Source organism: Nicotiana tabacum, chromosome 7 (genome assembly GCF_000715075.1).
Source record: "Nicotiana tabacum cultivar K326 chromosome 7, ASM71507v2, whole genome shotgun sequence".
Classification (NCBI taxonomy): domain Eukaryota; kingdom Viridiplantae; phylum Streptophyta; class Magnoliopsida; order Solanales; family Solanaceae; genus Nicotiana; species Nicotiana tabacum.
Window position 1 is genome coordinate 161,372,567 of NC_134086.1, and position 26,401 is coordinate 161,398,967.

Consider the following 26,401-nt stretch of genomic DNA (forward strand, 5'->3'; position numbering starts at 1 on the left):
AACCTCTAAACATCATATGTTTATAACTAGAAAATTGCATAACACAAGATATTAGAGAGGATGAAATCTCAAGAAATAAAGTTGTAACTATAAATGTAAAACTAGTCTAAGTAAATCAAAACCGTCTGTCCATACCAATAAGATCACATCAACTCTAAAAACTCAGTGAACAGACACACTAGCTGCAGCACAAGTCCCATAATCAGGAGGTATGCTTAATTGGCACTAAAATGTCTCCTCCACATGTAGGCAAAGGATGTCAAATGCAGTTAGTCACACGATGAAGCTCTTGAGCTCACATTACAGAAACAGATTAAAACCTGTCTTGTACATTTCAGTCAACCAGACAACTAATGATACAAAGCTTTACTGGATTAGTCACCTTTTTCTTCAAGGTTCTATAATTTTTTAAACACTTGGGGCACTGACGATACAGCAGCAACCTCTTAGTGGTCATGTCTTCTTGAGAAGATAGCCAAGAAAGATGCCAAGCAGTCCAACAATAACAACATACATAAATGGGATTCCGCCACGACTTCTGCTGCTTTCACGCTTCAAGAACTCCTGCATCCAACAAGGTTCATGAAGTTTTAAGGATAACATTCAGAAGGCCACAATAAATTTCTTGCAGTGCCATAATGGGAAAAGATGCCACTCGGTTCTGTGTCAAATATTTGGAATACAATTACAGTTCAAGAGCCAGTGACTTCAAAATGCAGTAGCCTGACACTTAATTCACTTACACGGCAGCAACAAATATAGCAATTAGCTAATCATACAGTCACCAAAAAGCAAGTGAGAGCTCATGATTAATCAATTCATTACCAAAATAATGAAAATGCCACACGCTAGCCCGCCCTTAAAGGTAGCCCATGCAAACATGAACTGACGACGAGGTTCTCTAATTACCTGACCTTTTTTGAGGTCCACTGCACAGCTTATCAAGCTATATCATCATTTTCCATAATAAAAGATTTCATCTTATGTGCACACAAATTAAAGAAAGAATGTGCTTCATCCATGTGATTAAGAAAAAGGCAATGCTTTCCCATAGCATTTTTGTTGCGCGGACTCTCCAAAATACTGCCGCACCCGTGTCGGATTCTCCAAAAATATACTGCTTGTGGAGAATCCGGCACGCACCCGGCGATATTTTCGGAGAGTCCGAGCAACATAGTATAGCAACGGAGAGGGATGCAGTTATCAAACAAAGGGAACGAATAAAACAAAGGATGCTTGCCTCATCAATGCAGAAAGGTTATACAATGGCTTGACCAACTAACAGAATGCTTGTTCTATGCTTGACCTACTAACAGAATGCCTGTCCTATGCATGTCCAGACCTCAAGATCCACTTACGTAGTTAACATATCTGACCATGTAATTGAAAAATCTTATTTCTCTCAATCACCCTCTGTCGTTGCCTAAATACACAAACACCATTGCAGCCCAGTGCACAAAGCATCCCGCATTTACGCAGGATCCGGGGAAGGGCCGCACCCTAAGGGATGTAATGTAGACAGTCTATCCTAATGCAAGCATTGATGGTTGCTTCCACGGCTCGAACCCGTGGCCTATAGGTCACATGGAGACAACTTTACCATTGCTCCAAGTACAATCTTTAGCCCTCTCTAATCAGCTATTAATTGAAGCTCAATTCTTTTTTCCTGAGCCCTTCAATCTCTTTAAAGAGAAGGAAAAAAGAAAGAAAACTATCTTTGGTGTAAGCAAGAATACATGGAAGATCTAGAGTTGTTGATGTTTTAGGATCCTTGTAAGTAGGTTAAGGCTTAATGTACTTCTGTTCCACTTTTTGTAACAATGGATGATTGCACTAGCTTTGGTGCAGTTAATAAATATACAACAAATGTTACCTTCTCAAAAAAAAAAAAAAGGGAATACAGAAAGATCAATTCTGAAATTGCTGATACATCCTGTAAGATATAGTGAGAAGTTGCAAGAATTCTGATAAGACGGAAAAAAACAGTAAAATATATTTATAATTTTCTATATTAAAGCCCTTACCAGTTCTTGCTGAAGCTTGTTACTTTGCTGCATTGCAGAATTTTTCTCCGCTGTCAGCTTCAAAATTAGTGTTTTTGCCTGCAAATAAAAGAAAAAGAATCCTCAATCTTTTGTTTCATTAAAAAGTTATTCTGCATCTTTTCTTCTCCAAAGCGAAGAACAGTGTACAGTGATCCAGGTTTAGTTATAACGACAAACTTTACAGTCTGTAACATCCACCTATTATGAAACAAGTATTCATTTGAATGAGCGGAAAGAAAATTTTAAACAGTACATTTGCTGAAGCCAAAAAAAAGCAGCGCCGAAGCAGTCATTAGTTACACTTGTAATTACAAAAGCCTAAAAAATGACTAGAGCTACAAAATAAATATTTTATACAGCTAATAATATATGCAAGAAAACGAATGTGTCTTCTACCATCATAGAACCAAATGATTCCGCTCAAACTTCAGAGAGAGATTTTAGACTGACAGGTTTTCTCCTACCTATCTTGAATTCTTCTAGCATCACTGTTCGTGGTCCAAGTTAAAATATTAAGCCAGAAGAAGTGAAGAACATAGTAATACCAGCTCTTACATACCAAAGGATCAAATACACAGATATATGAAATTTCGTAGAAGATGATTGCATGTCCAATATAGCATTGATCATGAGAATAAACCACTTCAAAAAAGGAAAGGTTATCCAAATAACAACGCATCATTAAAATAAAACTGCCCACAATAGGTGGCCAACACAACAAGAAAAGGAATATGACTTTGTAATTCTTCTGGAATAAAGGATGTCTTCACCAAGCAAAAGTTTGATCTACGACAACCTAGCAAAACTTTTAACACAATAAAGCTCCATTATGAGTTGTCTATATTAGATTAAATTTCCTAGCAATTTTTTTCTTCTGTAAGCAACAATTTATTTCTCTCGTAAAGTAGTTATCACGCATGCATGTATAACAACATTTTGAGCCAAAATGACAAAGAAAAGCACCACCTATATTACAGGTAAAAAGATGGAGGCTGGGTCAGAAATAATGAGGAACTATACATGAGATTTATAACAGCTTTTGATACATAGCCCAAATCAACTAGCTTTGCAGGGAGTTGTCCTTTTTGACGGAATGGGTGCATGGTGGAGATAAGAGTACAGAGAAAGTTCAATTAGAGAATTTGTTTATAAGAATTAAAAAGATATGCCTATTGGCTCTCCTAAGTACTGGGGAGAGGTGATTAGGCGGGACATACCGCTGCTTCAGCTCACGGAGGACATGACCGTTGATAGGAGGGTGTGGAGGTCGAGGATTAAGGTAGAAGGTTAGTAGGTAGTTTATAGTTGTTCACCGATAGTCTTAGTAGCATGCATGTCCCTTCATATTCTTAAATTTTTATTACGTTATGTGGTTTTGTTCGCCTCAGGTATTGTATTCCTTGTTGCTATTATTTGGTACTACTTATCCTTTATATCTCCCTTTTCTTTCCTCTTCCATCTTCCCTTCTTCCTTGCTTTCCTCTTCTTCTTATTGCCCTTCCTGAGCCGAGGGTCTATTGGAAACAGCCTCTCTCCCTGCATTAGGTAGGGGTAAGGTCTGCGTACAGACTACCCTCCCCAGACCCCACTTGTTGGGATCAAACTGGGTTTGTTGTTGTTATTGTTGTTGTTGTCTATTGGCTCTCCTGAGGGAAGCTTGATAATTTCAGCTATCCCTCAACAAGTGAAGTGGTTTTCCATTCTTCCTCAAATTACCGGTGTTTTATAGCTCAACCTTTGTAGCAAAGATCAGTTGATATGCCTGATCCAGACTGAGTTTTTAACCACAATCAGGAGGTAAGCAGGTATTTGACTGGCTAAGATATTTAGAATTTAATACATTCTCATTTATTTCATTGTGATACTGGCAATTAGGATATTGGGGCAATGTTTTTATTCATTTGCAAATGAGGAAAAAAGAAGTATACAATGATACTCCACTGAATGCAAAGGGCATAGCATATCCAAAGTACCTTTCCCATTGGTCAGTTATCATTCTGATTAGACAATCAAGGAACACTATATTCCATACCACATGGTATACCTAGTGCTAAAAAAAGGGACCTTGAACCTAACTCAACCTCGAAGTCCAGCTCGTGAGTTGAGGATTGTCCAAGGCCATATAAAAAGACTAATGTCCATTTCATCAAACCCAAAAAAAAAAAGAAAAAAGAAAAGGAGACAACTGTCCATACCCTCAGCAAGTGTAAGACTAACATCCTGGCACGCCCAGGACTGAACATCTGGAGCGTGGACAAGGCCCACGCCCACATCGGCCCAATATCAGGGATGCGTTTGACTCTATTATAATACCACATTAGACATTGGACCTAAGTCAACGCAAAAGTTAGCTCGTAAAGTGAGGATCATACAACACCATATAAAGAGACTAGACTATGGCTGATCCCTCAACCAATGTGGGGCTAACACCTTGCAATTAGAAAACATAATAATAAAGTCAAATTAAAAACGGCAGTATTCCAAGATAAATCTTTCCACTGTATAAGAGCAAAACACTGGAAAGGTGGAAAAAAGATAGACACAAACCAAACAATTCTCAATGCTCAAATACAAAGGCCCTAGAAAGATTGCCATGTTTAATATACCTTTTGCTATAATGCTCAAATGCAATGTGGGGCTAACACCTTGCAATGCATCTAGAAACTGGACAACTACTTTCAGTTGTTTCATTCAGCCTCAATTTTGGAAGTTTGGATTTGATGTAAACATTAGCACGTATCCATTCTTCTCTATTCACTATTCCGTAAAAGTAACCCATCCCCTCTAGTTTTCAATTCAGCATTTTCTTTAATTTGACGACTGAACACTGAAGCATTTTGCTTTCATGTTCCCCATTTAGCAACTGAGAGCACAAAAGCTTTTCTACCTAGTGAGTCAGTCATCATTGGTTAACGGTTGATTTATAAGAGCAATTATACAAAGAAAAATAAGTTGTACTCAGGAAGAATTTATCTGCTGCTAGCCATATTTGACCTTAACTCACATCAAGGGATTGACTTCATTGTCTGTAGCAACCAATATAAAAAGGTGGCTTCCAAATTCTTTCTCTTCAAATAGCCTACACCGGATGTTCGAAACAGACTGAAATCTATATGTAATCCCCTTCTAGAACTAATTATTATTATATATGAAAGTCCCCTATATAACATCTATAAAATGTAGTCTTTCTGTTTTTCGTTTTTGTCTTTGAGAGGGCGGAGAGCGTGATCACACCTTATAAGCCAAATAAGACAGGATGAAAAACCTTCTAAAGTTAACGAAGGTATGCAATAATCTGTTTATCGGAAGAAATCCAGGCAGCTAAAAATGCAAATATATGAAGGGAAAAAAAACTCTAACCAACCACTAAGAACAACAAAGTTTACAATGAATAGACATCAATAGAAGTTCTCCCTAAATGCACAGAAAACAATATGGTAACATTAAACTGTGTTGAAAATACTAAACAAACAGGCACAACTAGGACTACCATGAACGGGACTAGGATTACCATGAATGCGATGAGGGAAATTCTTGAAAGCTGCAAAGTCATGGTTATCAAGTGATATATACTGAATAATGGACAATATGCCACAGCAACAATAAGCAAAATAAATGCTAGCCACACAATGTTGACTCCAAGATACTAGAAACTTAGTCGTTCCTGTTGACATGAGTACATACTTGACAACAAAGATAATAACACAAATCAAGTAACTTATCAGTCACCAGAGAAACATCATAAATTCTGGAAAATGAAAACTACCTCTGATGAGTTGTCCTGTGGCTCAGCATATGTCCTTGAAGCCTGCATAACAACGGGATATCTCATTTTCCATTTGAATCCTGCTAGCTTTTTACCCAAAAAAGAAATCTTTAATCTTCAAATTCATAAGGGCAAGACACCTAAAAACTCACATTGTGGAACTCAGCTCCATTTTCAGATATAGAAGCTCTAGGTGAGGAACCTTCCTCAGAACCCTCCCGCACAGGTGATGGTGGTTGAGGTGGAACACAAGCTACTCTCAACTTGCACTCGTCAACATGATTCCCTGACTCCTTGTTGAACTAAAAAACCAAAATACCCGCGGATAAACCATGCTACTTCTAGTCAATTAACAATTAGCAGAACAGAAATAATAATAAGAACAAATATTTCAAAATCAATTAACACTACAAACAACAATAACAACCACAACAACAAAACTTTAATAATCTTTACCATTTCTGGAGTAATATCCTTAGGCGTAGTTCCAGGGCCTACCACGACACTTTGAAGCAGGAACTTATCCTTGCATTGCATGTCTGGTGGTGCCTCTTTTTGTGCTTGCATTGTAACTGAACCCATAAATTGTATAAACAATTACCAAAAAAAATAACATCAATATCAACTATTACTACATCTTAATCCCAAACTACTAATAATTACAACACCAATTACTAGTAAAAAGATATTTAGCAAACTCAAAAGAACATGCAGCGGCATACGTATAAGGAGAACTCTGTGTGTGTGTGTGTGTGTGAGAGAGAGAGAGAGAGAGAGACCTGTGACATCACAGGTAGAGTGAGGCATCACAATTCCAGTGTTAGGCCTTACACAGTACTTCTTTGGATTCGTCGTCTTCACCTAAATTCCAAAAAGAAAATGTAATCACAACAAAATAAATAAATAAATAATTACAGTAAATTTGCATGATACCTTGAAGGCAACATAGTTATCGGATTTGTTGGTCAATTGCAAGGAGCATGAGATCTGCTTCTTCAATTCGACTATTCAACATAAGAAGAAGAAAAACAAAATCAAAACAAGAGAACAACAGACGGATCTAACAAGTTCAACAAGGTAGAAAATGTTACAGGGAAACTGAAGCTCAATAGGTTCGATTTGAAGTAGCTCTCCGTTACTCATTTCGACAGCGATCTTCTCTATATAATATAATATTTTAGGTATCTGCCGGAGATTCTATTTTTAGGACGGATTCGGACGGTTTCCGGCGACGGAGGTGGGATTTAGAAGTTGTTTAGCGGCGAGGATCTCGAGGTGAAGAGAAATGATTGGGTTTTTACAAAAATTGGGAATTTTATTTAGGATTTTGGAGAGAGACAGAGAAAAGGAGGGAGAAAAAGAGAGAGTGATGCCAAGTAAGAAAGAAACGTGGGACAGTGTCTTTTGTCTGACTTCTACCCATGCTGGCGCATGTTTAAATTCCGTAAGCGGCTTTTTTCCTTGTTAGGTGATAATACTAATATATCAGCACAAAATTTAAGAAATTTTTTTAAAAATTATATTTAAAATAAGTCTGAGATATAAAAATGTTATAGTTATTTGTACTTACTAAAAAGAAAAGATATTGTTATTGTTGACTCCCAATCGAGAACAAAGTTAAACAAAATATTTATTAGCAAATTTGGACCTTTTGCCTTTCTCTTTTATTGTTGTCTCCAATGAAGAATTAAATTATATATAATTGGCAATATAACAAAAATTCTTGCATTACATGTTGAGAACGTAACTTACTACCTTTTGGGAGTAAACTTAATTTTAATAATTTGATACAAAAATAATATCTATAATATCTGCAAAATAATAATAACAACAATAATCCAGTAAAATCTCATAAATAAAATCTAAGGAGAATAATATGAATGACCTTACCTCTATCTTGTGTCTGAACCGTTCCTTCTAGCAAGTAATTCACTTAAGTAAAACCTTTTAGTTGTCATCTAACGTTTCTATTAAAGTTTAAGAGATACAATCAAAGTTTTCGGTTTGACCTTTAAGTTTCGTTACTCCCTTTTGAATATTTGTAAAAATTGCACGGGTGCCTTATTTGGTCGCCCCCATTTAACATATATCCATTTTTTAATTTTTTTTTAACTTGTACATACTTTTTAAACAACTTCAGCCTCCTTTCTCTTCTCCTTCTCAAAGTTTTATCTTTTTTTTTTCTAGAAGTAAGGTTCATCCCTATCTTCTTCTTCTTATTTCTCCGGTGAGTCCTATAAATTTTCAATCATTTTTTCCTTTTCGCTGACACCCTCAGCTATAAAGGTTCTATCTTGGTTTTGCAACTTGAATCTTATGCACAATTTTGGTGTGAAAATGGGACAAGAGAAATTAATTATTAATTTTATATTGTTGTTTGGTGAATTGGGTCCGGGGGAAATTGGAGATTTCAGTTGTCGATTGAATGGGTAATGTATTGATGTTTCTTGGTTCCTGTTAATGTTGTTTTAAGTTACTTCGTGTGGGTACAACATTCCCCATAGAGCTCTAGAGCTGAAGTTCGCCAGTTACAAACAAAAACTTTAGCTCTAGAGCTTGAAGTTCGTCAGTTACAAAACAAAAATTTCAGCTCTAGAGCTGAAATTCGCCAGTTACAAACACAAAAACTTCAGCTCTAGAGGAGAAGTTCGCTAGTTACAAAACAAAAACTTCAGCTAGTTACAAAAACAAAAACTTCAGCTCTAGAGCTAAAGTTCGCCAGTTACAAAACAAAAACTTCAGCTCTAGAGCTGAAGTTCGCCAGTTACAAAAACAAAAACTTCAGCAATTACAAACAAAAACTTCAGCACACTTGGTTCAACACACTTGCTACTTCAGTCTCGTCTACTAGAATGCTGAAGTTTTGCATGATTATCTTTGCTACTTCAGCCTCGTATGCTGAAGTTATGCGAAAAAGTGGGTACGCTTGCAAATTTTTTTACAAAGCGGACACAAGTTAAAACGTAACCCAAAAAGCGGGTATAGATACAAATGCCTGAATACTTCTCCTTTAGGAAATTTGTTTTACTTTTTTAAGTTCCCTATTGTAGGTTTAACTTTCCCATAGTGAAATTAATTATGAAATAATAACAGTCATAAGAAAATGGAGCTTGCAATTGTTGAAAGGCATTTCTCTCTACCTCTTATTATTATTCATAAAAGAGATTATAGCAATTAATTTTAACACAACTTTTCTTTTATATATTTCTTGAAATGCTGAAGCCTGGAAACACTTATTTTTTCACTTAAGATTTTTTTTAAAAAAACAGATTCTATGTAGGTGCAAAAGCTGAGGAAAACTTGGCTTGGAATGTTGTCTTCAACAGTACCTTAGCTATTGATAATTCATGTTGTCATATTTAATTTTTATCCTGAAAAATATTCGGGCACAAGAAAAAAATTATATTTCATTTTGGAAAGCCAGCGAGTAAAATAAAAGAAAGGAAATTTTTTCTCAAATAAGTCATTCATTGTTGGATTCGGTCAATGTTTCACAAAAAATCTGAGTCTTTGGTCAAAGTTAAAAGAGAAATTCGGGTTACTGATAATCAGGAGACAAAAAATAAAATACTTTTGAGAACAATGGTAGAAGGTAAATAGATAAGTATTTCAGTGTATTCTCAATAGTATTTCGTGTCCTTACAAATGATGATACTTCTTCCTTTTATAGATCATTCTAGGTAAAGGAATAAAGCATCAGCTTTAATGATATAATCATGAGCAATAAATGACATTAAATAAGTCGTTATACAATCATTCCTATTAAATACCAACTTTATAACGTATCAGACATTTAATAATGAATTTGGACTCCTTTCTGTCATCTGATCCTTGCTTTCAATGCCTTCTAATCCGTTGGCTGTAAATAATTTAAATTGGTACGAGACTCGTATCTATACATCGTCTCGTGCCTATTTAAATTCTTCTTCCCGTGGCTGTTTTCACCGTGCCTCTTAGTCAATTGCTGTTCTTTGACCATTCAACTAATCCACGTGTCATGCCACATCATTTTTAATATAAATTCAGTTTTTTCCCAATACAGATAGTCCCCCCACTTTCCATTTTTTTTATCAATTAAATAATTGGGAAGTGGATCTTCATGTAAAAAGAACTTTTGCCACAATTAATGCTCATGACAGTACTAACGTCTCAGCAGTCTTTTCCATTTAATGTTCTGTCCATGTGTCATTTTATAATTGATTCTGCTATTCATACCCTTCTTCGAGACTTCTTCATTCTCACTATTTACGAAGTAATAGCTGCCTTTATTATAGGCTTTTCATCATTATACTTTAAAAGTTGACGGTTCCCATTTTACACATAACTTTGTCTTCCTTTGTCTTCTTCACAAATTTTCAGCACATACTTTCTTCTTAACAATGTCTTCTTCAAACCCTAACCGTAAAAAAGTTCCAATTCTATATCAGTTCCCCAACGCCCCTGTTAGACACAGAAGAGGTGGAGGAAGTAGGCTTCGAACAGGGTTAGAATCTACGGCGGCTCCTCTGGTTCTTCTTCAAGGAGTTTTATCCCAAAGGCCCCTTCTTCTAAAAGTAGGGAAATTCTTGATACTTCTCAAGAACCCTCAGTCGATGATATAGTTCCCGGCGATTTGTCTTTTGAAAGTGACAAAACGTCTCTTCAAAAACAAATTAAAAATTTAGAAAGAGCCGACACTTACCCAACATTAGTAACCGAGCTTACAATCCCCACCATAAGAAGAGATTGTAACTGGAAGGATAGTCTCCGAATGTCAATTCCTTCTCCAAATCAAAAAATTTCATCTTTTAGAAATGGTTATTCTTCTGTTTACACTTACCCCTTCACTTTAGGTTTTAATCCTCCGATTGACCCAGTCATTCTCAATTTTTGTCGTTTATTTACAATTTGTTTGGCCCAAATTGGTCCATTGGTGTGGAGAACAATGGCTTGTTTGAGATATTTATCATCCAAGGCCAATGTCAATTTCACCTTTTCTCATCTCATTCACCTATACCATCCCAACTTAATACGCCATGGGGTTTTCACCTTAACTGCAAGGAGCAAAAAAGTTTTAGTAAACCCTGAGGATGACAAAGATCGTGGATGGTATATCTGTTACGTTGCTGTCCGTACAGTGGATTTGATTGGCGAAACAAATATTCCCTTTCCTGAGAAGTGGAATTTTGAACGTAAGTTTCCTCTTATTTACCGTACATACTTTTGAGAATTTCAAAAGAATGTTGTTTTTAACCTCGTCCCTTCTTGGTTTTTTGTAGAAACCATGGGAGATGTGGAACCTATTCCCAACTTTCGTGGTTGAGTAGACTCACTTTTGAAGATTGCTACTAGGGAGCAGAGAACTTGGAAATCAATTTCTTCTTTACATGGCTGGAAAGTCAAAACACATGGTATCCACTCCTTTTTTAAAAAAAAAAAATTGTTTTACATGTTAAGCATTTTTTCCTCAACTTTAATCATGTATATCCATTCTTTAATCAGGATTTGGCATTAGAGGAATGACAGCTGAAGTAGCTATGGCCATTCGCATGTCTGCGAATGCTGCTCTGGATTTAGATAAGGCTCGAGCCTTGCTGCCTAAAAGAAAAGCTACAAAGGAAAGTTCTGAAGAAGAAGAGGAGGGTACCTCCCTAATTACCAGGCCAAGGGCCAGGAGACGAATAATCATTGATAATGAAATTGAAAACATTCCTGCTCGTACCTCCGCCACCGAGCCTGTTTTGATTCAATCTGATGAGGATGCCGAACCAAGAGATAATAATGAGTCAATTCAGCACCTTTTTGACAGTGGTTTCGAGAGTGGCGAGCTCGGACCTGTTTTTGATGAAGCTCTCCTTTCCTCATTTGTTCCTATTTCCTCCATTCCTCTGTCAGCCGTAAGTGTTTCTTTACCAGCTTTAACAACTTCCATTTGTTTGCCAATTTCTACTGCTCCTATATATGTTCCCTTGGCTGCTTCAACCGCACATGCTTCTGCTCCGGTGTTGGTTTCTACATCTTTTCCCTCCATTCCTTCCGCTGATCCTCTTCCCTTTGTTCATCATACAGAGACAGGTTCTAGCAGCGGAAATATAACAATGAGAAGTGTTACTTTGGAGGTTCCTGCCAATCATAGCCTCCTGAGGAAAACCGGCAGAGCCGATATTTGGCTCGAACCTCTTATTGGAGATATCGAGAAGAAGAAGATGGAGAGCCATAGCTGCTTAACTTTGATGAACGACGTAGTTCATTCTACTTTGAAAGTATTTCAACCAACAAGTTTTTTTTTTCTCTTTTTTTTTTAAATTATCTTCAATTTCTCATTTCCATGACTTACCTCTGTAGGCTAACCTTATTAGCACGGAATTAATGAGAAGAATTTCTTTACTGGAAAGAAAAGCTCGTGAGTCTGAAAAGTCTGTCCACGAGGCTGAGAAAATAGCTAGGGGAGCCCAACTTGAAGCAACCAACTGGAAGGAGCAGTTCGAAAATGCTCAAGGGACTATAGAAGAGTTGCAAGAAGATAAAAACCTCCTAGAGCAGCAAAACCGTGGTTTAACTTCTGAACTGGCAACAGTCAAAGCCTCTTCAAGCCAATTGAAAAGAGACAAAGAGCTTTTGGAATGCTCTTTGTCAGAACAATTATCCAGAGCTAGTGAAGAAGTTAGAGAGCTGAAGGCACTTTTGGCTAAAAAGGAAGAATATGCAGGAGAGTTAGTGCAAAGCTTGACTCAAGCTCAGGCTGACTTACAGACTTCTTCTGACGAGATTCAAGCCTTGAAGAGTTCTCATGCTTCTCTTGAAGCTTCCCTTGATTCCCATTTAGCTGAAAATCAAATTTTAAAAAACGATCTTGCTATGTGGGAAAAGGAATATGGACTTCTAGAGGAAAATTTTAACATAGAAGTGAGTTGGGCTTTTCTGAATTCTCGTCGTGATGCTTTGACGGAAGCTGCTCAAGAGGGTTTTGACTTGCAGTCTGAACTGGCCAAAGTCATAGATACCATCGAGAAAAGCCAACAGTCTACTGATACTCCTTCTCCTGCCCTTGAAGTTCCTGAAAATGTTGCTATTCCAGCTTCAGAGGGTGAAACTTCTACAACCCAGTCTGTGGAAGTTGAAGCTTCCGTGACAATCCCCTCAATTGAATGATGGTTTTATCCCTTAATTTTTAAAGGATTTTTTGGTGAAAGTCCCCAGTTATCATAATGGGGCAATTGTATAAACTTTTATTGACTAAGTTTCTACTTAGTCTTTTTAATTATATCAAGAAGTTTTATTAGTACTTCAATGTGTTCTACTCTTGCCTTTTCTTTACTTATTTAGGACTTATAGAATAGTTTAGCATTTTTATCCTTTGAAAATGCTTTATGATTTTTCCCATGACTTATTGACATGAGGCTTATAAAAGAGGGCCCTTTTATTTTATCGACACTTAATGAAGAAGACGTCTCAACTTCATAATGGTGCTAAAATACGATGAAAGTAATAGGAAAACACACGTTTTGTATGAAACAACTTTGGCAAGTTTTCATTCATAAACTTTTAACAAGTGTTTGACTGTTACATGTATTACAATACATCTACAACTTTTCTCGTAACTGTTTTTCTTGTAACAGATTTGTAAATAACATAAACTAAACAAGGTTTTTTTTATAACCTATTTCAGTACATAGTCATGACCCTATCTTTACATGTTAAGAAGGGTTTGAGAAGTGACTTTGTTTATGAGTTTGAGAGATGACTCTGTTGTTCTCATGAATGTTGAAGACTTCGTAACTTCTTCTCAACACTTGCTTCTTTGTGGTCGATTTTTATTCGATACTCGTATCTGTTTCTTTGCACCTATCTGTGTATAATATGTAGTCCCCCAAGTGTTTGAGCGGTGAAGTATGAAGCCTCGAACACTTGTTTATTTCTTTTACTTTGGCCCTTTTCCTGAAACAGAAAGATATACGGGACTCGACGGTGTGATTATAGATGAAAGACTGCCTAACTCGTGTGTATTTCCATCAGATTAATTGTAACCCTGGGCTAGGAATTTAAGCATACTCCATTTTGCCTTGCAGGTTGTGACTCATCATTTGGCACGAGTTAGGATATTTAGCCTAGCATCTAAAATCGTTAGTAAAATATTAATAAACCAAGAGAAGAATTTTTACATGATGATACCTGACAGTAGGTACTTTCTTAAAAGTAATATCTTTTTAAGTGGACAACATTCCAATGTGAGGGTAAAACTTTACCATCCATTGTTTCCAACTGGTATGCTCCTTTCCCCGCAATGCCACGGACTTTGTATGGTCCTTCCCATGTTGGACTTAGCTTTCCTGAGTTAACAGCTTTTGTAGATTGGAACACCTTTTTAAGCACGAAGTCCCCAATTTTGAAAAATCTGAGACGTGCTTTCCTGTTGTAATATCGTTCTATTACTTGCTTTTGTGCTGCCATCCTTATCAAAGCAGCTTCCCTTCTTCCTTCAAGTAAATCTAGGCTAACCCGCATCTCTTCATTATTGGATTCCTCCGTTGACTGATCGTACCGTGTGCTTGGCTCACCTATTTCAACGGGTATTAAGGCTTCCGTACCATAAACCCTCGAAAATGGTGTTTCTCCAGTGCCCGTTTTGGTCGTTGTACGATAAGCCCACAGTACTCCGGGTAACACCTCAGGCCAATTACCTTTTGAATCTTGTAACCTCTTTTTCAAGTTATTGATAATAACTTTGTTAGTTGATTCCTCTTGTACATTCCCCACTGGATGATATGGCGTAGAAGTTATTCTTTTGATCTGCCAACTTCGAAGAAATTCTGTAACTTGTGCTCCAATGAACTGTGGTCCATTGTCACATACGATCTCCTTTGGTACTCCAAAGCGGCATATTATATTTTGCCATATGAAGTCTTTAACTTCTTTTTCTCGTACCTGTTTAAATGCCCCTACTTCTACCCATTTAGTGAAATAATCTGTAAGTACAAGTAGAAATTTTACCTGACCTTTTGCTTGTGGAAGTGGACCTACGATATCCATTCCCCATTTTCATAAAGGGCCAAGGGGCTAAAACAGGATGTAGTAACTCAGCTGGTCTGTGCATATTATTGCCGTACCTTTGACATTTATCACATTTGGACACGAAACTGGTTGCCTCTTCTTCCATCTTAGGCCAATAATATCCTGTGCGAATTAACGTTCTTACCAGTGACCGTCCTCCTGCGTGATTCCCACAATGTCCTTCATGTACTTCTCTCATGACATATTCGGTTTGAGAAGGGCCGAGACACCTTGCTAGTGGTCCGCCGAACATCTTTCGATAAAGATTACCTTGATATAAACAATATCGTGCAGCTTTTTTGCGAAGCGCGTAAGCCTTTCCTTTGTCATTAGGAACGGTTCCGTGCTGTAAAAAGGCAACAATTTCATTTCTCCAATCCCATGTTAGATGATTAAAATTTACCTCGTTTTTGTCAGGTTCAATAACGGAATGAAATAGATGTATGACTGAAGCATCTGTATTGTTTGCCACGTCTGCTGCGGATGCAAGGTTTGCTAAAGCATCTGCCTCTACATTCTCATCTCTTGGGACTTGCACTACTTTCCAAGTTTGGAATTGCTTTATTAACTCTCGTACCTTTGCGAGGTATTCTTGCATTCGTGACTCTCTGGCTGTGTAAGTCCCCAGCATCTGATTAACCACGAGTTGAGAATCACTCTTGATTATAATCTGTGTTATGCCGAGTTCTCGTGCCAATTCTAAACCTGCAATTACAGCTTCATATTCTGCTTCATTGTTAGTTATAGAATGACATTTTATAGCCTGTCTAATGGTCTCACCCGCAGGTGGTACGAGGACTATTCCTAAGCCTGCCCCTTTTACATTAGATGAACCGTCAGTGTATAAAACCCAAGTCCCCAGGTTCGCACCATTAAAAACTAATAATTCTTTTTCTGCTTCTAAATGCATCCCCTGGCTAAAATCAGCCACGAAATCAGCTAGTACTTGAGACTTTATAGCGGTCCTGGGTTGATAAATAACTTCATATTCACTTAGTTCTATAGCCCATTTTGCTAATCTTCCTGAAAGTTCATGTTTATGCAAAATATTTCGAAGCGGAAAAGCAGTAACTACAACAATGGGATGACATTGAAAATAAGGTCTTAACTTTCTAGATGCCATGACCAAAGCTAATGCTAATTTTTCTAGATGTGGGTATCGTGTCTCAGCTTCCAATAAGGACTTACTTACGTAATAAATAGGAGATTGTTTACCTTGGTCCTCGCGGACTAAAACAGCACTTACCGCAACTTTAGATACGACCAGATAAATGAGAAGTTTTTCCCCTACCTTCGGTTTTGCCAACAACGGTGGTTTTGACAAATAAGTTTTCAAATTTCTAAGGGCTTGCTGACAATCTTCATTCCATTCAAAATGATCTTGTTTTTTAAGTGCAGAGAAAAACTTAAAACACCTTTCTGAGGATTTGGAAATAAATCTCCCCAAAGCTGCAATTCTTCCCGTTAATCGTTGTACTTCCTTTTTATTGGTAAGGATATCCGGGATTTCTTCTATTGCTTTGATCTGAGAAGGATTCACTTCAATACCACGGTTAGAAACAAGAAAACCCAAAAACTTACCTGATGCAACTCCAAATGCACATTTTTCTGGGTTGAGTTTCATATTAAATTTTCGCAAAATTTCAAAAGTAATAGATAGATGAGAAATATGATCATGAGATTGCTGGGTTTTGACGAGCATATCGTCTATATATACCTCCATTGTTTTCCCTAAATGTTCTTGGAACATTTTGGTGACCAACCTTTGATAGGTTGCCCCAGCATTTTTGAGACCAAAGGGCATTACTTTATAACAATAAGTCCCCCTGTCTGTGATGAAAGAAGTTTTTTCTTCATCACCAGGATCCATTTTGATTTGATTATATCCTGAGTATGCATCTAAAAAACTTAAAAGTTCATGACCTGCGGTCGCATCAATTAGTTGATCTATATGTGGTAAGGGAAAGAAATCTTTTGGACAGGCTTTATTTAAATCAGTATAATCTACACAAACACGCCACTTACCATTTTTCTTGGGTACAACCACCGTATTAGCTAACCAAGTTGGATATTTTACCTCACGGATTGATCCGATTTTTAATAATTTTTGGACTTCATCCTGAATCACCTGGTTCTTGAAAGCACCTTGTTTCCGTTTCTTTTGCTTTATTGGTGTGAAAGAAGGGTCCTCGTTGAGTTTGTGAGTCATCACATTTGGTGGTATCCCTGTCATATCAGCGTGGGACCAAGCAAAGCAATCTAAGTTAGCTTTTAAAAATTCGATTATCATACCTCGCATGTTCGTGTTTAAATTAGCCCCGATATAAACCTTCCGTTCAGGCTGTTGATCAAATAACATTACTGCATCAAGCTCTTCAATCGTCGTTTTGATGCTTTTATTCTCTTCAGGTTCTTGAATTGTGTCAGGCCTTGAGTCCAAATCTGTTTTCTCTTGTTCAGTTGAAGTTTGATCTTTTTTACTTTCAACTGTTTCCTGTAATTGCTATTTTGCTTTATTTGCGGCGCTCGTACTTGTTACAACGTTGACATTTCTGGCCATCTGCTGATCCCCACGAATGTTGACAAATTCCCCATGGTGATGGGAATTTGATAACCTGATGCAGGGTTGATGGGACAACATCCATATCGTGTATCCATGGCCTTCCCATGATCATATTGTAGGCCATTTCCATATCAACTACCTGAAATTTAGTTTCCTTCACAACACCCATAGCAAAAGTTGTTAGTATTACCTCACCTTTTGTTACTACACTTGAATTGTCGAAGCCTGACAAGGTGTGCGCCTTGGGTAACATTTTGTCTTCAGCTTGCATTTCCCGCAGTACCCTTAGTAATATAATATTTATAGAACTTCCTGGATCAATCAAAACTCGCTTTACATTAGTATCATATACAAGTAAAGATATTACCAGTGCATCATTATGTGAAGTTGTCACTCCTTCGTTATCTTCATCATCGAACGAAATGCTTTCATTGTCAAGGACCTGCCGCACCCGTTTCTCGTGTGTAATCGTTACCTTAGAAACCTTGTTGGAAGCTGTGTAAGTTATGCCATGAATATCTTCTCCCCCGCTTATGACATTCATTGTCCTCTTGGGTGAAGGAGGTTGTGGTGGTTCTTGTCTGTTTTTCATATAAGCTTGTTTTCCTTTCTCACTAAATAACTTAGTGAGGTATCCTTGCTTCAATAAATGATCTACTTCACTTTGCAGGAATCTGCATTCTGAAGTTTTGTGCCCGTGATCGTTGTGAAATTCGCACCAATGATCCGGATTGCGTTTACTTGGATTTGACTGCATTTCTTTCGGCCACCGTACCTTATCTCCCATGCTTCTTAAAACAGCTACAAGCTCGAAGGTATAGACGTTAAAATTATATCCACCGAATCGTGCCTTTAAACTCCGGTCATCATCACGTGATTCTTGTCTATTCCGATCATTCCTGAACTTTGAAGAAGAGCCAGAATCCCGGTTCCTTGACTTTTGATCGTATTGCTGGTTATCTTGCTTCGACCGTGGGTCCTTTTCTGCGGGTCCCATATATGGATCGTACCTGTTTTTACCTGATCCTTTTTCGGAATCTGACCTTTGGGTACCACCCCTTTCTTCATGATGGAGCTTAGGTACGGTATCTTCTTCGATTCGCAGCTTCGTTCTATATCTGTTGTAAACATCATTCCATGTGGTTGCAGGAAATTCTCGAAGACTTTCTTTGAGTCGTCTTGTGGCTTCAGAACTTTTGTCATTTAAATTACTTGCAAAAGCTATAGCAGCCCAATTGTCTGGCACACGAGGTAGAGCCATTCTTTCACGTTGGAATCTATCAACGAAGTTTCTAAGCAACTCCGAATCCCCTTGTTTGATTTTGAAAATATCTTCCATCCTTTTCTCAACTTTTTGTGCTCCCGAATGTGCTTTAATAAAAGAACCTGCAAGCTCAGCAAAAGAATTAATAGAATTTTCAGATAAAAGAGAATACCATGTTAATGCACCTTTGGTGAGTGTTTCTCCAAATTTCTTGACCAATACTGATTCAATTTCTTGTTTGGTCAAGTCGTTGCCTTTCACGCCGGTTGTAAATGCAGTCACGTGGTCACGTGGGTCTGTAGTACCATCATAGTTCGGGATGTCAGGCATTTTGAATTTTTTCGGAATTGGAAGGGGAGCAGCACTAGGCTTCCATGGTTGTTGTGAGTATTTGTCCATGTCTACTCCTTTTATTACAGGTGGAACTCTAGGGATTTGTTCTATTCGCTCATTTTGTTCCTTCAGCTGTTTCTGCAAGGTTAGTACTAAATTTTGCAAATATGAATTATTTAAATTACCTGGTCCCCCTTCTTGTGGTTCACTGGGGGTTGCTCCGTTTCCAGAATTATCAAGACCAGAGCGGGGGTTCTCCAATGTATTATTATTAGGAGTCGGTGTAGGTGGCGCAGCAGGCAATCGACTAACAAGTGCATGAAGAGCTTTGCCGACTTGTGCATCGATTAGCTTTTGCAAAGCTTCAGTTGTAACTCCTTCAAAATGTTCAGATTGTTCTTGTTGATCTGCACGGGATTCAGTAACAGGAGTGCCTTCACGAGATTAACGTGGTGAATTTAAAGGAGAGGGAACCACGATATCTTGATTTTGATGTATTTGATTCTCATAGTTTCCCAATGTGTTGTTACTGTTGTTGTCGGCGTTATTGTTTGACTTGGTGACGATAATAGATAAGATATAGCTTAAAAAGGAAAGATTATCAGATTCCCGGTAACGGAACCAATTTGTTTCACCAAAAATCTGAGTCTTTGGTCAAAGCTAAAAGAGAAATTCGGGTTACTGATAATCAGGAGACAAAAAATAAAATACTTTTGAGAACAATGGTAGAAGGTAAATAGATAAGTATTTCAGTGTATTCTCAATAGTATTTCGTGTCCTTACAAATGATGATACTTCTTCCTTTTATAGATCATTCTAGGTAAAGGAATAAAGCATCAGCTTTAATGATATAATCATGAGCAATAAATGACATTAAATAAGCCGTTATACAATCATTCCTATTAAATACCAACTTTATAACGTATCAGACATTTAATAATGAATTTGGACTCCTTTCTGTCATCTGATCCTTGCTTTCAATGCCTTCTAATCCGTTGGCTGTAAATAATTTAAATTGGTACGAGACTCGTATCTATACATCGTCTCGTGCCTATTTAAATTCTTCTTCTCGTGGCTGTTTTCACCGTGCCTCTTAGTCAATTGTTGTTCTTTGACCATTCAACTAATCCACGTGTCATGCCACATCATTTTTAATATAAATTCAGTTTTATCCCAATACAGTCAATCTACCATTTAAGTATTTAGATTCAAGAAATTCCGTTTGGCCTTCGAAAATAGAAAGGAACTCATTTCTCAGCATATTTTCTTTATGTAAAAATAAGTGTAAGAATTTATTTTATCATATCAGAATGAACATCCAATAAATTATTGGATCTTGTATTGATGCAATGCAGTCAGATACTAATACCTCTAAATAATAGGAAGTAAACGAAAATTACGAAAAATATTTAAGATGACATTTCATGAAAACTCACCTTAACACCAAGTGAGAAAAAAACATGTAATTTGATGTCTATTCTAATAAATATAAAATCAATTTGTTGCAAAGAGTATGTATAGTTTTGTAAAAAAAGTCACTCACTAGCTCACTTATTATTATTATTATTATTATTATTATTATTATTATTATTATTATTATTATAATATTTCTAATAAAATAATCGAGATAGAGTATAAACGAACCGAATATATATTACTGTTATTAAATATAGCTCGCATATTGTTGAATTATATCAATGGAATAATACTGAAGAAATTCTTGAATGGAATGGGCAATGGGGACGATCGATGCTACTGACACGAAGGTCCATTGGATTAGCATTAAAAAGCAAAGGCAAAAGGTGATTGCAAAGACGCGCAATTAACAAACTAATGTGAGTATTAAAAGTGCAATATGATCTTTTTTATGAAAGCAAACCATAAAAACAATTTTCCTTTTTGATAGAAAATAATTTTCTGACCTACAACCAATACCAAGTAGCAGCCAACAAATTTGTATTTGTCAAACATTATTTTTGGACCAGTTTTTCGAAAAAAGATAAATCTATCCTTGGTGTAGTAGAGACCTTATTGATTAAATATGCAAAAAGAACAACTAGAATATAGAATAAGGTGGAGATCAGTTCAACCACAATCTTTGTTGACTAACGCATTTTAGAGGTTAGACAGTAGAATAATACAATGTTTGTCCTGCTATAATGTGAACTAGACTTTTCTAACAGGTGCTGGTGACAATATTTAATATAACTTGAAAGCTAGAAAAAGCATTAAAACATTACCAATGATATCACGACACTCTATTTTAAGTCTCAGAAGGATCTGGTTTGTTCATATTTCCACCACAAATGATTTCTTCTAACCATAAAAAATTAATCCTATATTATGAAATATAACTCAAAGTAACAATATGGAACAAGGAAATAAAAGTAATTTAGTAAAACATGAATAAGAAATGGAGATAGAGAGAAGGAAGAGATTTTCTTCTTCAATTGTGTGTATTTTCCTATCTGTTACAAGGCCTTTATATAGGCATAAAAAGTGAAGAAAATATATCATGGAATATGTCATCGAACATACAAAATATGTCATTGATTATGTCATTAAGCATTTGAGATGAAGATCATGGAAGAAGAGCAGACATCCACTATAATGTGATATTTATCATAACACTCCCCCTTGGATGTCCATAGATAATGTGCCTCGTTAAAACCTTACTAGGAAAAAACCCTATGGGAAAAAAATCCCAGTGAAGGAAAAAGAGTACACATGTTTAGAAATACGCCTTTTGGTTGCCTCGTTAAAAATATTGCAAAGAAAAACCCAGTGGGACAAAACCTTGTAAGGAAAAAAGAGTACAACGCATATTAACTCCCCCTGATGAGAACATCAATTCATATCCTTGATCATTCACATCCCAATCTTGTACACTAGTTTCTTTAAGGTTGACGTCGGTAGAGATTTGGTGAACAAATCAGCCATATTATCACTTGAACGAATCTGTTGCACATTGATATCGCCATTCTTTTGAAGATCATGAAAAATAACTTTGGTGAAATGTGCTTTGTCCTAGCTCCTTTTATGAATCCTCCCTTCAATTTGAGTTATGCATGTTATATTGTCTTCATACAAAATTGTAGGTAGTTTGCAACACTTCAAACCACATTTGTCTCGAATAAGATGTATTATAGACCTCAACCGTACACATTCTCGACTTTCTTCATGAATAGCAATTATCTCAGCATGATTAGATAAAGTAGCCACGATTGATTGCTTAGTCGATAACAAGATATGGCAGTGCCTCCATATGTAAACACATAGCATGTTTGAGATCAAACCTTGTGTGTGTCAGATAAATACCCCGCATCGGTATAACCAACAAGACCGAGATTGTAATCATTGCCATAAAATAAGCCCACATCGGTAGTCCCTTTTAGATAACGCAATATATGTTTGATTTCATTCCAATGTCTCCTTGTAGGAGCAGAGCTATTTGCTAAGACATTAACTGAAAAAGTTATGTCATGCCTTATAGTGTTAGCAAAATACATTAGTACATCAATTGCACTAAGATATGGTACTTCAGGACCAAGAGTTTCTTCATTATTTTCATGAGGTCTGAATGGATCTTTATTTATATCGAGTGATCTCACAACCATCAGGGTACTCAATGGATGTGATTTATCCATATAGAATCACTTTAAAATCTTTTCAGTGTATGCTGATTGATGAACAAAAATTTCATCTTTCATATACTCAATTTGTAGACCAAGACAAACTTTTATTTTTGTCTTTACAAGATCTTTCATTTCAAATTCTTTCTTTAAACAGTCTATTGCTTCAGGAAGCTCCCCGGGAGTTCCAATGATATACACGACGATTATAACAAATTCAAATCCAGATCCTTTTATAAAGACACAAGGGCAAATTGAATTATTCTTGTACCCTTCTTTCAACAAGTACTCTCTTGGGCGATTATACCACATGCGCCCTGAATGTTTCAATCCGTATAAGGATTATTGAAGTTTTATTTAATAAATTCCTGGAAACTTAATATGCTTCAGAACAATCTAAATCCTTCAATAATTTCCATTATATGCATATCACATTTTTCATGTATTGCTAGATTAAAACCTGAAATGCCAGGATATTTACATATCTTCTTGTGACACAAGTCGTCTTTATGTCTATCGACTTGTCTTTCTTCGCACAAGAACACATTTATACCTCCACTGGCTTTATACTTTCAGATGTTTGGACTATCCGTCTAACTTCACATTTTTCAGGTGAAATCAATCTTGATTGCATATTTTTTTTATTTTATTTTGGCCAATCATTTATCTGTCCAAATTTCATGACAGATTTGAGCTCAAGATCCTCGTCAATATTAATAATATTTAGCGCTACATTATATTAACAATATCGTCGACGATCACTTTACGTCGGTTCCATTATTACCTAATAAAGACACAACTTATTGAGATCTCTTTATCTCATTATTTTTAGGTACCTGAGCTTTTCCCATGAGGTCTTATGAAGTATTATGTCGTGGTGCTCTTCTAGGGCGCTTGCCTCCTTATTATGAACATTTTGAATATTTGCCCCTCTTCTTCAAGGAGTTTTATTTTTGGAACCGATTGGTTTGTTACGCTTCATGCGTGCCATAGACTTTGTCCCTCATGGATTTTATTCTATTTGGAGCATTAGCAGCTGAAATATGACATTTAGTTTTGAGTCAACAAATGCGTCTGGCAATAATTTGTAAATGAATTATCACTTGAACTTCAAGTTCATATTTTCTTGTACGAGGATCTATATGTATTCATAATAATTCATTTCACGTATCACTTTCTCAGCTGCCCATTTTCTCCCCCTAATGTTGGGATCACCAACACATTTCCTAACCTTCTTTGGGAACTCATCTTTGTGCATTTTGGTAGCATAATTAAATCATATAGTACATCCATATTTCTATATAGAAATTATTTGGTTCCTGACTTTGAACCGATTGTGATAGGGAGAAATTTTATAACTTGGCTAGATGAGTACAAGTGCTGCTGTATAGTAAATAATACGTCTCATACCAAATTTTATTTTTGGGAGTTTTGTTCTCATAACCAATAATTTAGCTATAATTGGAGGCATACAATTTCTGCTAAACCAACTTGGATTTAAACCAGTATTATTAAGATAAATCATCATAATTTATATTCTGAAACTGTGCTCTAATAACTCGAGCAAGCAATCTTGCAAAAGTCAATCTGCAAGTTGATAACAAATGCACATGTGACCATAGAATAGATGCATTTATTAAAATCATATAATAGTAAACGATCCACATGGCAGGTGACTGGACCCATATATTTATCACATTTTATTTGTTCCAGAAATCAAAGAGATTCAATCCCAACCTTAACTGGTATATCATGAGAACAAGCAGCACAAGATAATTCCTGAAGAATCTTCTATTCTTCAATATATGCCAATGTAATTCTCAATTAATTTTTCGCATCATAATTGAACTAGGATGATCAACCAGTTATGCCAATTAATATTTGTTTTAGTAAACCTCTAGTTTACTTGTGGCATATGATTCCATTATCATACTTATATTTGTGTAGTACAAAAAGAAAGAAAATCGGGTAACCTTTCATATTTACCCGGTGTGATTATAGAAATATGAAGATATTCAATCCTCCTTTCATTTATAGTCTCAACATGCCAACCACTTTGACTTATACATTTGAAACTCAAAAAGTTTCTTTTGAGACTTTACAATATCAATGTCATGAATAATTTTATTCATCCGGATAGTAACAAATTAATTTTTCCGGAGCTCTTAATAACTTTTGTACTACAAGATCTTTTATCATACCATTCATATGGTAAATGTCTCCTTCACGGAGAAACTTATATCATAATAAATTGTCATGGACAGAATTACCATAAGCAAAATCATTTCTTGATTTAATTTTGCCTTTAATAACTTTTATAAGGCATGACAAAATAATATTTGGCGTATCACATGTACGCGACCAGTGACATATTCAGGTAACCACACAATAATATTTATTCTCTTTATTTCACTCAAACCTCCTTTAGAGGTGAGTTGCGTGGTATTCATATAATCATGAATTGCATATCTTTATTCATTGCTTTTATCACATATTGTCACATTCAACTTTAGGAATGGGTTTGCATTCTCAATGCTTATCACAAGTCACATTTTTTTCAAGGAATGGATCATAATCAGCGACGTACTTTATTATTTTCATACCAATTTGATGGTAAGCATTGCCTTCACATTTTGAAGGACTATTTTGAGAACCCTTATTGTTCTCCTTTTATAATCATAGTGATGATTATTATTATTTTGATATTTGGAACGCCCACGTTCATTGTTCAACCACTTGTCTTCATTGAAACTTATTATGCACTGCTATCACATTCACTTCAAGAATGGAGCAAATCAAGTGGGACAATTTTCATTCCTTTTCATAAAAAATATATTATTTTTCTTTAGTCATCATTATATCATCAATATGGTACATTGGGACTCAAACCCAATATCTTACCAATATAAAGGCATGTTAGGCTATAATGAATTGGGACTTAAATCCAACTCTTGTCATCATGGAGCATCAGGACTTAAACCAGATGTCTTATACTTATGGTGCGTTGGGACTTGAACCCATCGTCATACCCTCATATAATATTTATCACAAATTGTCTCATTCACTTTTAGGAATGGAACATAATTTTATGTAGCCACAAATAAGTAAATAGAAATGATAAGAACTATTATCAACAAAAATATGATGGAGTACAAACTCGTGTACTAGTATCTTACATATAAACATTTCAAAACAGAAAGTCACCATGTAGCGTTATTGCTATATGATGTGTTACTGCAAACTAATGCATGATGATTACATAAAACGTACACAAGAATTGAAACACATAATTAAATATACAATTTCAGAAAGCAAATAATCATGAGTAATAACTATTGCTAGCATATTCTGTTAACAGAAGATGTCAAAATAGACTAGTAAAACATAATGATATCACTTTGCCAACTATCAACATAAAAAAACATGTTGCATCTAGTTAGATTAGTATGGATCATAATATAATTGACATTATTTTTCCTGTGCCTAAAGTAGAAGATTAATGAAAAACATTGCCTTTACCAAAATAGAAACCTAAGTATACAGTTTTTCACTCGCAAAATTTTTTCTTTCTCAAAGAAGCAATAGAATCACATCACGAAATCAAACAAAATCGGAATAAAATCTCAACATAGTATTACTAACCTATTAAAATCCTTGAAGTAATATGGCCATTCCTCCAACGTGATCATGTCACATAACTATTATGAGTAAGAAAATCACCTTTTCCAGATTAACAGTATTTAACTCTAACATGCTTGAAATTTAGTT

General features: G+C 36.0%; 1 protein-coding gene across 1 annotated transcript; it reads right to left on the reverse strand.

Annotated features, from left to right (window-relative positions):
* Positions 1-66: 66 nt before the first annotated feature.
* On the reverse strand, positions 67-7,214 carry LOC107818434 (vesicle-associated protein 1-2-like). The gene is made up of 8 exons (XM_075217955.1): positions 6,903-7,214; positions 6,745-6,815; positions 6,591-6,672; positions 6,268-6,383; positions 5,964-6,113; positions 5,812-5,853; positions 2,025-2,102; positions 67-564 (listed from the first exon to the last, which is right to left on the reverse strand). The coding sequence occupies exons 1-8, from the start codon at positions 6,952-6,954 to the stop codon at positions 454-456; spliced, it is 702 nt and encodes a 233-aa protein (XP_075074056.1). The 5' UTR covers positions 6,955-7,214; the 3' UTR covers positions 67-453.
* Positions 7,215-26,401: the final 19,187 nt, after the last annotated feature.

Bases quoted from the DNA above. Each gene is read 5' to 3' on its own strand.
- LOC107818434 (XM_075217955.1), bottom strand. From the start codon at position 6,954: ATGAGTAACGGAGAGCTACTTCAAATCGAACCTATTGAGCTTCAGTTT. The intron at 6,114-6,267 runs GTAAAGATTATT...TTGGTTTTTTAG, and splicing joins AGGATATTACTCCAGAAATG to TTCAACAAGGAGTCAGGGAA. The intron at 2,103-5,811 runs GTAGTTTTCATT...TTTTATTTGCAG, and splicing joins CACAGGACAACTCATCAGAG to GCAAAAACACTAATTTTGAA.